Consider the following 12435-nt stretch of genomic DNA (forward strand, 5'->3'; position numbering starts at 1 on the left):
CAATGTTCCACTGGCCTACCGGACACCCACGAGCTCTGGGGGCCCATGAGCCTGTCATCGATGTTTACATTTGTACATTTAATAAATAATTTTGACAGTAACCCTCCAAAAAGTCATTCATAAACCTTTTTAATGTCCATATGTACTAGGAAGCCAAGTGTTTGTTTCTTGGGCTTCAGGAATGTGACTGAAAAATACAAAATTCAACTGATTTAAAGTAGAAGGGAATAGCGGTGAACAAATACCGTGGTCAGGTCTAGGACGGAGCCAGGGCAATGAGTGGAGCTTACTCAGGTGTTTAAATGCACATATCAGACCAAGAGCCTAATGCTTATTAGGTAGTTCTTTATGAGTTTTAGTTTAGGAAACGATCCCTCCGCAGAAGCGACAGTTAAAGGGATTGGAAAAACAGCTTGATTGCTGTAGAAACATCAGAGTGGTGCTTCAAATACAGCAGTTCTGCAACATCTTTAATTGAGCCTCTCATGCTCCTTAATTGCCGACTCAACCCGTTACGGAAATAAATTAACTGTGTAGGAAGCTCTGGGGACAGGTCGTCTGGATACTGGACAGACAATAAATTAGCAGATGCAAACAGATTATCATCTTTAGCGGACAACAGTTCTTGAGGGCTTGAACAACAAAAAACGCGGTTTGCGATTTCGTTCATAGTGAACCGGCGTTTGAGGTGTGTGGTTGCAATATCAACAGTCCCTTATCTCTGGTATATCTTGGTATGCATCATTGCGTTTAAATTGTGTGCAGTGCATAACATATCTATTTTTTTCATACTGGTCCCCCGTGGGAATCAAACCCACAACCCTGGCGTTGCAAGCGCCATGCTCTACCAACTGAGCTACCCTATCTCTAGTGACTAGAATTAAATAGCTTTTTCACGTTCCTACACGATTTCCTGATTTTCACAGGGCGACCACTTAGAAGTTAAATCATGGGGAAATTTGTATTTTACCCACTAATAGAACATAGGCTTTCACCAAACCGACAGGAGTTTTATGATTATATTTCTTGGGGTGGATTATCCCTTTAATAGACTGGTTTTATGCACAACAACTTTCTATCCAAGCAGGGAGAGAGCGAGAACATCTCATGTCATGCAGGTTTAGGTAGCCTGTACAATATATTCTAAAAAATCAATTGATAGCTGATTAGTATGCTGTTGCATCGAAAACACATTTTACACTCTGCAATGTTTGAATTTCCAACTTTAATTACTAAACAAGTAATTACATTATTACCATCAGCCAGCAGTCAACAAATTTTAGCATTGCGACACCGTGTATAGATTTGTGAAATGTTAGGCTTAACATGAGAAAATTATGACCAAATAGGCCTACCAATAAACATTTATCCATTAGCTAAAGCAAAGCTTTACATGCCCTGGCACCACAGAAAGCCTTTTATCGATTCGACAGGCATGCAGCTGCATAGACATGTCGCAATGGACAGGGGTCCAGAGAAACTGCGTTATGCCAGTACTATGTTCCCATGTATCAAACAACAGATTATTTAAATCATTGCACTGCAGTATATGTTGTCTTAATGCAAAATGTCAATAAAAAATGTAGCCCCCCCAAAAAACTATAGCATTCTATACTGTAGCATTTTACAAGTGGCTCCATTTTACCAGCATGTAACTCAAATAGCACCCTATTCCCTACATAGTGCACTTCTCTGTGCCACATCACAAATTCTTCTTATAGAGTGGTGCCATCTAGGGTCTGAGATGAGTGTCCAGCACAATGCAGCCAGGCATTGCCCGTGTCCCAAATGGCACCCTATTCCCTTTATGATGCTCTGTTCTGGTCAAAAGTAGGACACTATTTGGGGAATAGGGTGCCATTTGGGACATCCCCATTTGTTCCACGTAGGTGGGGCGGCGGTAGGGGACTGATTATTATGATGTCACTTCCTCCACACTTCCTGGCCTGCGATGTAGGTGGCTCTGACATTGAGAGCATCATCCAGCAGAACGAGATCTAACGGAGGAGAGAGGGGGACACGTTTGACTATTTAGTGCTTCTTCCTACACCACACACACAAGACCTAGACCAGTTGTTTTCAAACGTCTCTTTGGGGAACCCCAGACATTTCACAATTTGGAATAGTAAAAATACATGGAACAGCTGGGGGTCCCCGAGGAGAGGTTTGAAAACCCCTGACCTACACAACCAGTTGAGGAGACTAATCCTAACTAATCAATGACCTTAATCAATCAATTAAGTACAAGGGCGGAGAGAAAATCCGCAGATATTCAGCCCTCCAGTTTGACACCCCTGGAGTAGACAGAGCGAGAGCGCCCTCTGCTGTTGACTTTCTCACCTGCGTCTGCCCCATAGTCCAGGGTGCCTTTACAATGGCTGATGCCCAGGAGCTGAGCTGGGTGGAGCGACGCTGCCTCCAGAGCTTCCTCCACACTGCAGCCTGTCAACACAAAACACACACAGGGCCGGATTACCGAATGGGAATGCAGGGCATGTGCTCTGGGGACCCCCAAAATGTGAACAATAGCATTATAAAACTGCAACAAAAAATGTTTTATGTTGAAATGCAGGAAGTTAGCTCTTTTCCTAAAAGGGGGTGGGGGCCCCCTGGAGGTCGGTGACCCAGGGCCCGAAATGTGGTAGTCCTGCCCTGCACACACACATGTGCACACACATGTAGTAAGTAACCACATATTTAGGACTGAATGACTTTTGTAAGACAGTAAAAGGGCTAATTAACACACACTCACCTGAAGCCTGTTTGAAGTGCCTGACACACATGTCCATTGTGGCTATACTGCCACAGAGCGTATTGGTGCCTATGAGTAAAGACAGAGTTGTTTTAGGGAGACAGCTTTGGGGAAAAGTTATGTTTACACCTTACAAAAGAGATTCTGACCTGCTACATAAGCATGGAGCCCCTGGATCTCAATGACTTGCTGACCCAAGGTGTGGCGACCAGGAGGTAGACCCATGGCTGTGATAGCATCAGTCACCAACACTAGACCTGCAGGACAAACACATATTGAGCCAACACAACCAGAGCCATAGATTTCTTGCAACTGGTATGCATATTATACCTGACATTTGAACAATTTCTGGTTTCAAGACTGAAACCCACAGCATTACAACAGAACACTCCAATAAACACTCCAACACAACCCCACACACACACAGTGAGACTTCAGAGCAAACACACACACACACACAGAAGCCGTGCATGTAGTTCCTACGCAGACCTGTAGGGTGTGCCCTGTGGGCGATACGCAGGGCGGCAGAGTTGGTGTGGATGCCATCAGCAATCATTCCGTAGAAGACCGTCCGGTCCTGGGGAACCTGGTCGCTGGTGAGGAGACCCACGATGCCCGGGTCTCGATGGTGGAACTAACCCACCACGGTCACCATGGCAACAGAGAGAGACATAATCTTCCATGACATTACTACAGTAGCATTGTGAAACTGTAGTTGAATAGACTTGGCAAGGCATCCGAAGCACGTGGCCAACAGCATAGTGTAGACAGTATGTCTGTGATCTGGCTGACCACACCCAGAGGTGGACAGGTTACTCATTGACCCCATTTATACTGTATGGTTTGAGAAACAGAAGCACTCGCAGTGTAGTCATGCAGGTCTTTAGATGTTGTACACATGAAATTGTGTCATTCCAAACTTTATATGCAACATTATCTTCCATTTTGTACGTCTCTAGCTGTTTCCCCTATCCAGCTGTTCCATACTCAGTGTAGCCTGCTGCTAGAATGGACGGAGAGGTATCGATCAAGTTGCAACAAAATGGATTATAACATTGCGGATAAAGTTGAAAGTGAAATCGCACAAAAAGTGTCTTTGGTTGTAAAAAAGAAAGATTCTCCTTTAAGGGTTGTCCAGTAAAACATCAGGGAGAAACAGAGGATTGTACTACACTCACATACACATACTACTACACTAACATATACAGTACATACTAAAAATGTGCTAAACGGAAAACATAATACAATATGATGCTATGTTTTATTACTCACAGGCAGCATGGCATTGAAGAGATGTGTGATGAATGAAGCTCCGTGCTGCACTGCCTCCTCAGCTTGGGACAGGTTGGCTACAGAGTGTCCTACACTTGGAATACGTTGACAGGTACACTTAGCGATATCACATCATCCTACACAGCGTGGCAACTTCCTGCTTACAGACAGGAGATGTCTATTGGGATTGCATCAACAGCCTGGTTTTCTGTTGTTTTAAATAAGTCTTCATAAACCCTTTATGAGGCCTATATAGATGCTTAATAAAACATTTAGGAGCAGATGTAATACATACATTATAAAGGCTATGTCGTTCCCAGTACCCAGCATGCACACAAAGAGGAGTAACTAAGTCATACATATAAGGATATTTTATTCCCATTCCCAGAATACTACACCTACCTAGAAACACAGTGATGCACCTCTGAGCCAGCTCTCTGACCATATGACATATATTATTCATAAAACATGCATAAGGCCTACATAGATGCTTCACAATGAAATCATGCATAAGCAGATGTCATAGGCCTACATAAAGAGTATCCTATTCCCAGTATAATACACCTACCTAGAGAAACAGTGATGCCCCTCTGAGCCAGCTCTCTGACCACCTTCTCACTGTTGGGTAGCTCGGGGGCCAACGTCACCATGGCAACGTTATCCAGGGTCCCGTAGGTCTCAATCAGGTCCGACATGCCGCCCGACTCGAAGGAGCGCAGGTACTGCTCCGGGTGGGCTCCCTTCTTCTCTAAACTGATGAATGGACCTTCTAGATGACAGCCTTGAGAGAGGGAGAGAGAGAGGGGGGAGGGGGACAGAGACACGGCGAAATGGACAAGAAATGCAGGAGAAATATGAAATACTGACAATGTTTAATGGAGTAAAATAGATAATACAGTGCGATATGCTGAAATATGTTGTATAACATTTCCTCTATCACAATACAGTTATATGGAATATAGTATTGGATATCATGTCCAGATGTAAGGACCAATCAGACATGTCTACGTCCTTCCTGACTGCATCCTTACCCAGAACTCCAGCTCCCTCCACTCCTCCACTGTGAACTTTCACCTCAGTCAAGACCTAGAAAACAGCTATTTTACTTGAACGGTACGTGCGTAAGGACTTCATAACACATGCATACATATTGCCTTCATAAGCAATACATAAGAATTTGATTGAGCCTGCCTGGAGTGCCAGGCCAGGTGGGTGTGGTTTGCATATTTGAGACTATTTGGCACATATTTGGTTCCAAATCACATTTGATTGGTCACATACACATATTTAGCAGATGTTATTGCGGGTGTAGCGAAATGTTTGTGTTCCTAGCTCCAACAGTGCAGTAGTATCTAACAATTCACATTGCGCCAGACAAGCTCAATTCACCACAGCTGAAGTATTTGAAAGAAAACCAACACTATTTGAACCCACATTTGAATGGGCGACACTAATGACACACTATATATATACACTATATATACAAAAGTATGTGGACACCCCTTCAAATTAGTGGATTACGCTATTTCAGCCACACCTGTTGCTGACAGGCGTATAAAATCAAGCACACAGCCATACAATCGCCATAGACAAACATTGGCAGTAGAGTGGCCTTACTAAAGAGCTCAGTGACTTTCGACGTGGCACCGTCAGAGGATGCCACCTTTTCAAGAAGTCAGTTCGTCAAATATTTGCCCTGCTAGAGCTGCCCCGGTCAACTGTAAATGCTGTTATTGTGAAGTGGAAACGTCTAGGTGCAACAACGGATCGGCCGCGAGGTTGTAGGCCACACAAGCTCACAGAATGGGACCGGCGAGTGCTGAAACGCGCAGCGCGTAAAAATAGTCTGTCCTCGGTTGCAACACTCACTACCGAGTTCCAAACTGCCTCTGGAAGCAACGTCAGCACAAGAACTATTAGTCGGGAGCTTTATGAAATGGGTTTCCATGGCTGAGCAGCGCAATGCCAAGCGTCGGCTGGAGTGGTGTAAAGCTCGCCGCCATTGGACTCTGGAGCAGTGGAAACGCGTTCTCTGAAGTGATGAATCACACTTCACCATCTGGCAGTCCGACGGACGAATCTGGGTTTGGCGGATGCCAGGAGAACGCTACCTGCCCCAATGCATAGTACCAACTGTAAAGTTTGGTGGAGGAGGAATAATAGACTGGGGCTGTTGTTCATGTTTTGGGCTAGGCCCCTTAATTCCAGTGAAGGGAAATCTTAACACTACAGCATACAATTACATTCTAGATGATTCTGTGCTTCCAACTTTGTGGCAACAGTTTGGGGAAGGCTCTTTCCTGTTTCAGCATGACAACACCTTTGGGATGAATTGGAACGCCAACTGTGAGCCAGGCCTAATCGCCCAACATCAGTGCCCGACCTCACTAATGTTCTTGTGGCTGAATGGAAGCAAGTCCCCGCAGCAATGTTACAACATCTAGTGGAAAGCCTTCCCAGAAGAGTGGAGGCTGTTATAGCAGCAAAGGGGGAACCAACTCCATATTAATGCCCATGATTTTGGAATGAGATGTTCGACGAGCAGGTGTCCACATACTTTTGGTCATAAAGTGTATGTGAGACAATGGTGAGAAACGGGACATGTTGTTGAGAGAGGACAGGTGTAGAGGTGGTGCCTACCTTGTGGTAGATGTTTGGAGGGGAGGTGACTAGGGTGGGTAAAAAGGAGGTGACACCATGCTCCAAGATTTTCTTGGCTACTAGGGCCACACCTCCTCTGACATTACTGGTTGCTTGCGAGAAGTCGATGCCATATCCTCCTGTGGGTGTAAAACAATGGATCATTGGTTGAGGTTGTAAAATCCTGTATCCAATGGCTTCCTTGTTCTGATGAGAGAAACAACTTGCAGCCTGTGTTGGTTTTATCAAGGAACACTCCTCCAATAAAGCTTAAAAAAGTCCATACCTGCAATTGAATTGGGGACATAGTCCCAGGAGTGAATTGACACTCCTCCCCCAAAAAGACTAACCATTGATCTGAACGTCAATGAACCCAGGAGCGATGATGAGGCCTTCACAGTCTACACGTTGATCTGCGTAGCCTTCCTCATCAAAGAACAACTTCTCTGGGTCTAGGATCCTCCCTTCCCGCACCCACAGATCCTCTCTGGAGGAAAGACAGGAACAACACACACCCTGTTACACACACAGTAACACACACATCGTAACAACGCTTGTTTTACGTGTTACGGTATTTGTTTTACATGTGTAACGGAGCGTGTTTGTATGTTCATATCCACATGCTCGTGTGTGTATGTGTGTGTGCGTGTGCGTACCTCTGCAGCTTGTGATCTCTTAGTATCCTGCAGTTGACGAACTGGGTGATCGGCGCCGTCGACACAGACTTATTGGAAGGCATCTTCCACAAGACGCTATGTCACCTCTATGACACTACGTCACCTCTCCTGAAGTGTAGTCACTTCAGGTAGACTCACTCTATAAAGAACAGTACAGACAAGTTATCAAAGAAAGCCTTTTAAGAGTTACACTATTACAGTACCAACCTGTAAAACCTTGAATAGACAACTGTTCCGTCTTTGTTCTTCAGGTTACATATCACATCTGGGATCATCAGTATACCAACCCACCGCCATAAACAGACACACCAATGTAAGAACCTTCCTATAACAATATTGTACAATGCTGAAGTTGCAACATTTGACTTTGACCCCCATGTTGTCATTGCATTTTATTTCACTCAAGAACAGATCTGATAAGAATCTAACACTAAGACCATTTGAATACAGTGTTGTTAGTCTATTAATGAATAACAACAGTGTGTAGGAAAGCAAAGACACCGTAAATGACATGGTAACAAGAAATACATGTATTTCCATGACAGAATTAAAAAAGTACTTTTGGACTTACCTTGCAGAGAGCATAGTTTCAAATACATGCAACTTAAAAGATACATATCACAACATTTTGATTTGAAATCTTTTAGACATCAGAGCAACCTTGAGGGAATCTTATTTGAGTCAGAAAATGATGTTCATATGACAGGGAAGATATACAAAACCTTGCAGTGAGTATATCCAACTGACAATCTCTTAGAATTTTTTTAAACTTTTGAAACCAAGACTTAAAAAGAACTGATGTTGGCACAAGATGGAGGGAAAGATGGAGCATAACTAACTAAATTACAGTTAACGAAAATGTATGCTTAATCCAGTATAAACTAATATATATAATTTATTATACAAGAGACAAAATTCACAAATTCCACAGCACAACGGCAGAGTCATGTCTTAAGTGTAAAACTATACTGAACAAAAATATAAAATGCAACATGTAAAGTGTTGGTCCCATTTTCCATGAGCTGAAGTAAAAGATCCCAGAAATCTTCCATACGCACAAAAAGCTTATTGATCTTAAAAGTCCTTTTGTGGGGAAAAACTCATTCTGATTGGCTGGGCCTGGCTCCCCAGTGGGTGGGCCTATGCCCTCCCAGGCCCACCCATGGCTGCGCCCCTGCCCAGTAAAGTGAAATCCATAGATTAGGGTAATGAATTTATTTCAATTGACTGATTTCCCTATATGTACTGTGACGCAGTAAAATATTGAAATTGTTGCATGTTGGGTTAATATTTTTGTGAAGTATATTTATATGATGCATACTTTCAGTTTTTCCGAACTCACTTCACTCGCGCAAAAGAGGGAGGCTTGCGCTGCTGGTGATAGTACATGCGCAGATCAAATACACCATAGAACGCCGATTAAGCTGTTTAAATGTCGCAATAATTCGAAAGATTGCTCAGAAAACCAGGTGTTTTAATCGGTGTACGCTTATTTCAATTTTTACCTTACACCGATTAAGATAAGCAGACTAAGGTGTTTACATGACTATTTCCATAGTCGGCCTACTGCCATAAGCAGTTTATTATCGAATTATTAATGTACATGTAAACGTACTCAATGTCTTACATGAAAACGCTGGTCTGATCTCAGCTGTAAACGAATAAGATAGCTCATCTTTCTTTTGAACAAATCGAATACTTGCCCCATAGAAGACAGTCAAGTCGCCGTCAGTGAGAATTCCATCAACCGTATACGGATGGAATCATGTGAGAACGCTGCAGTCAGCTGATCAAAACAACGAACGGGACTCGCGGAAGCGAAATAGATAGGATACACGTAACATAGAACAATGTCAGATGTTTCACCGGATGTATACATCTGAAGCATCCGGTTGGCATTTCCGCACGGAGCAAAGCCCTCGTAGTAACGTGCGGATAGAAGGGTCTGAGGACTGGCAAACTCCAGAGACGGAAGAGGAAGCTGGATTACATAATTTCAGGTTGAGGGCATGAGGTAGGAATTAATATTTAAATAGTGTAGGGTGGTATTAATTATTAATAATATTTTTGAATTTGTGAGTGTAGTGTTAAATGGTAGAATATTTCTTTATTTTATTTTTCAAGCAAAATATAAGGGAGTTGTACTCCAGTCTAGTAGGTGGCTCAACTATTCTGTTGAAGTGCAAGCACTGTCAGCAATGTTACCATCACTTTCATTCATGTGATCCACAAGCTTTTTTTCATTAGCATCATGAAGACTGTTCCAAGTCGGGAGAAGAACCAAACGTGCTTGCCTGCGTCTTTTCAGGGGTCCAGCGGAAACTGCAGGATGGTCATTGACTGTACTGACATGGAAGTTGCTACTCCAAGTCAGATGGATCTGCAGAAGCAAACCTACTCTGTGTACCGTTCAATGCTCTCCTTCAAGCTACTCCTGGGAGTTGCACCTAATGCGGTGATAACATACTGCAGTGATCTGTATCGGACAAAGCCATTGTCCAGATGTCGGGGTTTGAGAAGATTTTCACAAGGAGGTGCGACGAGAACGCTGATCCAGTGCCCCCCAAAAAACGTATTGGAATAAAACCTCAAGGTAAGAAAAAAACTGATGTGTAAAAACAATTTACAAGATATTTACAGATGTTCACTGTTGCAGTGCCAACTTTGGGAGCATGTGGTCCTTGGAAAAACTCCTCTAGTCCAGCAATATGAGTCTGCCAGAGGTCGTCACGCTGGATGGGGATGGTAATGGAGGCTTTGGTGGTCCACACAACGAAGAAGCAAGTGTCCCTTCCGGTGATGTGGCGCTGTCCTTGGACCTGGTACCAGTAAGGATGGTCTTCACGGAGGCTGTAAGACCCTCCTGGATATAGAAATCCTTTGACTTCACTGCCTCTTCAAATGGTAAGGTCCCTTGCACCATACAGACAGTTGACCTCCACCACTGCTGTGGTGCCCACCAGACCATCTGGTGACCCAGGATCCCAGACCCTGTGACCCAAAGCCCTGACTCCTGCACATCCATCCCTGCAGCCATTTTGAATGCCTTGATGTCCTCCTCTTCATTATCTGTGACCCACTTTACAGACAACACCTTGAAATGCATTCATTTTAAGAAATGTGATATAAAAATAGTTTGATTTGATTGATGACATTACAGCTGTAGAATATTTAATCAACTGTAATTTTCACATAAAGCCAAGTGCAGTTTTTCCATAAACTTTTAATTGATAAGTTGGGTTTTTATCACTTGACATAGAAATCATATAGTGGGAAGGATCTTGTAAATCAAGACTGTGTGAATGCATGTACCACTCCGAATAAATAAATACAATACAGGCTGAACAAACAAAGTCAATTCTGAATGTCAATAGTTTTAGATTAATTGTCATCAATGACAACATTCTAGATTTATCACTCATCGAAGTCTGGTATCCGGGGTCATCTGATTATTGATTATATAATTGAATTAAGTGGCTCTTTCCTTGTAGAATGTTGACAGCTGTATAGAACAAATTGTATTGCTATGATGCTCAAACTTAATAGCTACCCTCACCGACACAGGATAAACTTTATCCCTGACCAAACCGGTAAATTGCCCTTCACTATAGCTGCAGTTCTCCACATGGCCAGACTTATAGTGGTCTTCTCCCTTTTTAATGCTCATCCTTGAAAAATGCCAAAAGGTCTGAAATGGAAACCAAAGTCGACATGCTGTAAAAACGATTATCTAGGCTACATGAGACTTTTCTTTTTTTTTGTATAAACTACTCTACTAACTAGTCAGCTAAAGTGTAGTCAGTGGCTAAACTAAGACAGAAAGGGGATGTAAGAAGTTTATGGATTGGACAGCGGAAGTCTGACAGTGTTGGCTCGAGATGACACGCAGGAGTTCCTGTAGGAATTTATAGTCTTGCTGAGATCTTCTCTGTTGCTAATGAGCATTTCGAATTTGATAGTAAATTGAGGTGAATATATTGATAAAACTCACCTTGTCCAAGAGAGAATTACACGGTTATCAAAAAGTTAAGCCTAGACGAAACAGTAGTTATAAAATCACAGATGCAAAAATTAATCGTGAAAAAACGACTGGAACCATTACCGGGTTTTACCGCTAGGTTTTATGGGTATTATGACGCGTCCACTGTGCCGGGCTATATGATCTCGATATATTTTGTCTCTGCTCACGTACTTGGTTGTTCTGCCCACCAGTGGCGGCTCCTGAAAAAATTCTCAGGGGGGGCAATTTTTCTGATGATTTAGGTGACCTACACACATTTTAAAAAAGATATGTCCAGCAACAACATGAAGACAGGGGCAGCATATAAGTCAATACCAGAAGCATTTATTGACTGATCTCAAAAGTGTTGGCTTACCAGGGTTGGTGGAGCCCTCAGTTTCATCTTTGCCTCGCAAAGCTAACTCAAACACTCCGCAAAACTTCACACACTGGATTAGCCGGCTGAGGATGTGGCGGTTCTTGCTAATGTCGTAGTAAATATATTTGTTATAGTGAATATGGAATATGATATGTTGAGTAAAATGTTGTGCTAAGATCTATTTAGGTCAGGAGCTGGTTATAAGTTCTGTTCCTATCCAATAACAATGGACAAAAGGGTCCTATCTTGTCAGCCTTGTCAGCAGGTGGCCAAGGACAACACCCACGCCATAGGCCTCTCAGTTCTTCCAACTCACGAGTTCTTGCTCTGAGGACACACACACACACACACACAAACACACACACACACACATCATCACTGTTAAACACACACACACACACACACACACACACACACACACACACATCATCACTGTTAAACACACACACACACACACACACAAAAATCCCCTCTCTTAGGCTGAACATTTGAAGACAGAGAACCCGACTCAGAGCCAATGCAACAGTGACAGTAGCCTGGAGGGGACCTCGCCCAACTCATCAGGACCAATCAGAAGATCAGAACTACTAGATTCAACCTACTTCATTTATTGCATAAAATGTCTGCACAGTGCACACAATGTTTCGGGGCTCTCTTCAGATAATAATAATAATAATAATATGCCATTTAGCAGACGCTTTTATCCAAAGCGACT

The 12435-nt window shown here is 43.0% G+C and overlaps 1 protein-coding gene across 1 annotated transcript; it reads right to left on the reverse strand.

The window, feature by feature from the left end:
• Window positions 1-1206: 1206 nt before the first annotated feature.
• Window positions 1207-11447, reverse strand: amdhd2 (amidohydrolase domain containing 2). Its single transcript, XM_041862454.1, has 12 exons — window positions 11333-11447; window positions 7321-7480; window positions 7015-7151; window positions 6665-6804; window positions 5056-5110; window positions 4593-4805; window positions 4025-4113; window positions 3242-3386; window positions 2902-3009; window positions 2753-2821; window positions 2341-2442; window positions 1207-1997 (listed from the first exon to the last, which is right to left on the reverse strand). The coding sequence occupies exons 2-12, from the start codon at window positions 7401-7403 to the stop codon at window positions 1924-1926; spliced, it is 1215 nt and encodes a 404-aa protein (XP_041718388.1). The 5' UTR covers window positions 7404-7480; window positions 11333-11447; the 3' UTR covers window positions 1207-1923.
• Between the last annotated feature and the right edge of the window lie 988 nt (window positions 11448-12435).

The sequence above is a fragment of the Coregonus clupeaformis genome, chromosome 35 (assembly GCF_020615455.1).
Source record: "Coregonus clupeaformis isolate EN_2021a chromosome 35, ASM2061545v1, whole genome shotgun sequence".
In the NCBI taxonomy this organism is placed as follows: Eukaryota; Metazoa; Chordata; class Actinopteri; order Salmoniformes; family Salmonidae; genus Coregonus; species Coregonus clupeaformis.